The 2,971-nt window shown below is 36.1% G+C and overlaps 1 protein-coding gene across 1 annotated transcript; it reads left to right on the top strand.

Annotated features, from left to right (window-relative positions):
• Nucleotides 1–506: 506 nt before the first annotated feature.
• LOC129959739 (uncharacterized) lies at nt 507–1,652 on the top strand. The gene has a single exon (XM_056072631.1). It carries the CDS (start codon nt 507–509, stop codon nt 1,650–1,652), a length of 1,146 nt encoding a protein of 381 aa, XP_055928606.1.
• Nucleotides 1,653–2,971: the final 1,319 nt, after the last annotated feature.

A 2,971-nucleotide genomic window follows, 5' to 3' on the forward strand; every position in this document is an offset into this window, starting at 1 on the left:
TATCCATTCACAGGATGTTTGCTGGTTGTTCCGGTAAAAGTAACTACAAAACACAATGAGCTAGATCAGTAAAGTTTGGTACATAGGTTTAGCACCTACAATATAGATATTTATGGAATTTTGAACCAAATCCGTCGAATAGTCGATAGCCTGTCGGTTTGTATTTTCACATGCATATAAAATTAATAATTCAAACGCAATGACTTAAAAACGCAATAAAATTCGGTAAATTATCTTCATACTTCACATGTAGTTTGGTATCAATTGATAGGCAAAATGCATCCGAACTACATATTCTCGCGAAAGATTCAGTAATACTGTTAGATTCAAGCCAAAGATCTATATTTCGTAGCTATCGTTTATCAATGCCATGCAAGGATTTCGCCGCCTTATCAAAGATTCACAATTTTATGCGAAGGAAGGAGATATATAATGGAGAGTATGCGAGAAAATTTTTTGGGAAGACAACTCTGGTTTAGAATGGAAGCAGTTAAAGAAAGATAAAAATGTCTAGTGATAGTCAGTCTCGGTTCAGCCCTCACAATATTGAAACATTCCAATATAAAAGTGTCACCTTTGGAGTGAAATGTAGCCCATTCTTACTTGCCGCAGTTATTAAACTGCATTTAGAAAAATTCGAAAGTGAATATGAAGAAGCGTGTAAAATGTTGAGCTATTTGTACTTAAATGACCTAGGAGCTGGCACGTCAAGGGTTTCCGAGGCTATAAAATTGAACAAAGAAATGATTTATATTCTAAGTCGGGCCAGCATGAATCTTCGAAGATGGGCTACGAACTCCCCAATACTAAATGAAGCTTGGAAACAAGCTAATGTTGACCGTCGTGAAACATCCGAAGAATTAGGTGTGCCATTAAAAATTCTTGGACTCATTTGGGACAATATCAACGATAAATTTACCATAGACATTCATCAAATTTCTAAGACGAAGGACAGTAATCTTTCAAAGCGATTGATTCTGAGCATCTGTGGGATGCTGTTTGATCCATTGGGGATGATAACCCCTTTTACTGTCAGAATGAAGTTGTTACTACAGAACACCTGGGAACGGGAGCTCAAATGGGATGAACCACTACCACCGGACATTCAAGAGACATTTCTGTCATGGCTGGATGAGGTAAAAACTATTCCTCAGATTTCTTTATCTCTTCCTTATTTCCTTGATACAGAGACTCCAATGGCTGAAATTCACATTTTCTCCGATGCAAGCCCAAAGGCTTATGGTTGTGTGGCTTACTTCAAGAAAGTGACCAACTGGAAGGTGAACTCTAGTTTCATAGTGGCGAAATGCCGCCAAGCTCCATTGAAAAAATTGAGTCTGCCCAGACTCGAACTCGTGGGAGCCCTTGTTTCTGCCAGATTAGCAGAATACTTAAAACGAGCATTTTCCTGGATTACATCTGACCACATCTTCTTCTGGTCGGATTCGCAAATCAGCCTTCATTGGATAAAAGGAGATCCTCTACGATGGAAAGAGTTTGTGAGAAATCGCGCATGGGAGATCCAGGAGAAAACCAATCGAGAGCAGTGGAATTACTGCAGAGGAAAGACGAACCCCGCAGACAAGTTAACCCGAGGACTGTCTATCCGAGTGTTAGCGCAAGGTGATGTTTGGTGGCATGGTCCAGACTGATTGTTTAACCCAGATCTATGCCTTGACAACACAGTGAACAGCGAATTCAACGAAGTTGAAGTAGGAAACGAATTAAAGAAAGATTATGTTCCAGCGAGCAACCTAGTAATGACTGTAACCGGAACTAATTGTGATGATTATCTCGATAAACTTCTCAAAATCACAAATGACCATGTAAAACTTATTTGTATTATTTCACATATTTTTAGATTTTCAGCTAATTGTAGGTACCCTCTGTCAAGGACTTCAGGGCCCATTACGACTGATGAAAGGATTCAGGCAGAAAACCAATTAATCCGAATAGTTCAACGTGGTAAATTTAAGGAGGAAATTAGAGATTTGAAAAGAGGTAAGAATGTTTCAAAGAAAAGTAAACTGTTAACCTTAAATGTATTTTTGGACAAAAATGATATTCTAAGAGTGGGAGGCAGGTTATAAAATTCCAAATTAAATGGTTATTCAAAATATCCTATTATGTTACCATCGAATCATATTTTAACTTACAATATTTTTGTGCATTATCACAAGAAATATTTACATTTGGGAGCACAGGCTTTGTTATATTAGGTACGTCAGAAATTTTGGCCGATCAATGGTAAACATAATTGTAAAAAGGTGATATTTAATTGCATTACTTGTTTGAAAAACAAACCTGTTTTAACATCCCAATTAATGGGTGATTTACCAGCTGATCGCGTAACCCCTAATAATGTATTCAACATTACTGGTATTGACTTTGCTTGCCCATTCTTCTTAAAATTCAAAATTCAGAGAAAAGGTATATTTGTATTTTGGTAGGGTATATTGAAATTTGGAGGTATTTGGGAAGCCGGAGTAAAATATACTTTAAATTCCATTTAAAACGCGTACTAGGAAATCAAAAACTAACTCTGGAAGAATTTCTAACAATTTTGGCTGAAACTGAAGGCGTCCTAAATTCTAGACCCCTTACTCCGCTATCTCCAGAATTCGACGATTTTGAAACTTTGTCACCTGGTCATTTTTTGATTGGCAGACCAATTAATGGAATTTCCGAACCATTGTTAATTAAATTAAATGAAAATTGATTATTATAATAGCAAAAAATTACAAAATTTTTTCAAAGTATATGGAAAATATGGAAACGCGATTATCTTTGCAGTTTACAACAACGTTACAAATGGAAATTCAATAAGGATAATGTAAAACTCGGAACACTTGTTCTGATAAAAAATAATAATTTACCTGGAACAAAGTGGTTATAGGGAAGAATTACTGAAGTTTTCCACGGTAATGACAACCAAATTAGAGTAGTCAATATTAAATTACCAAATAGTAAT

Source organism: Argiope bruennichi, chromosome X2, assembly GCF_947563725.1.
Source record: "Argiope bruennichi chromosome X2, qqArgBrue1.1, whole genome shotgun sequence".
NCBI classification, from domain to species: Eukaryota; Metazoa; Arthropoda; class Arachnida; order Araneae; family Araneidae; genus Argiope; species Argiope bruennichi.

Coding starts and splice junctions, on each gene's coding strand:
- LOC129959739 (XM_056072631.1), top strand. CDS start 507: ATGTCTAGTGATAGTCAGTCTCGGTTCAGCCCTCACAATATTGAAACA.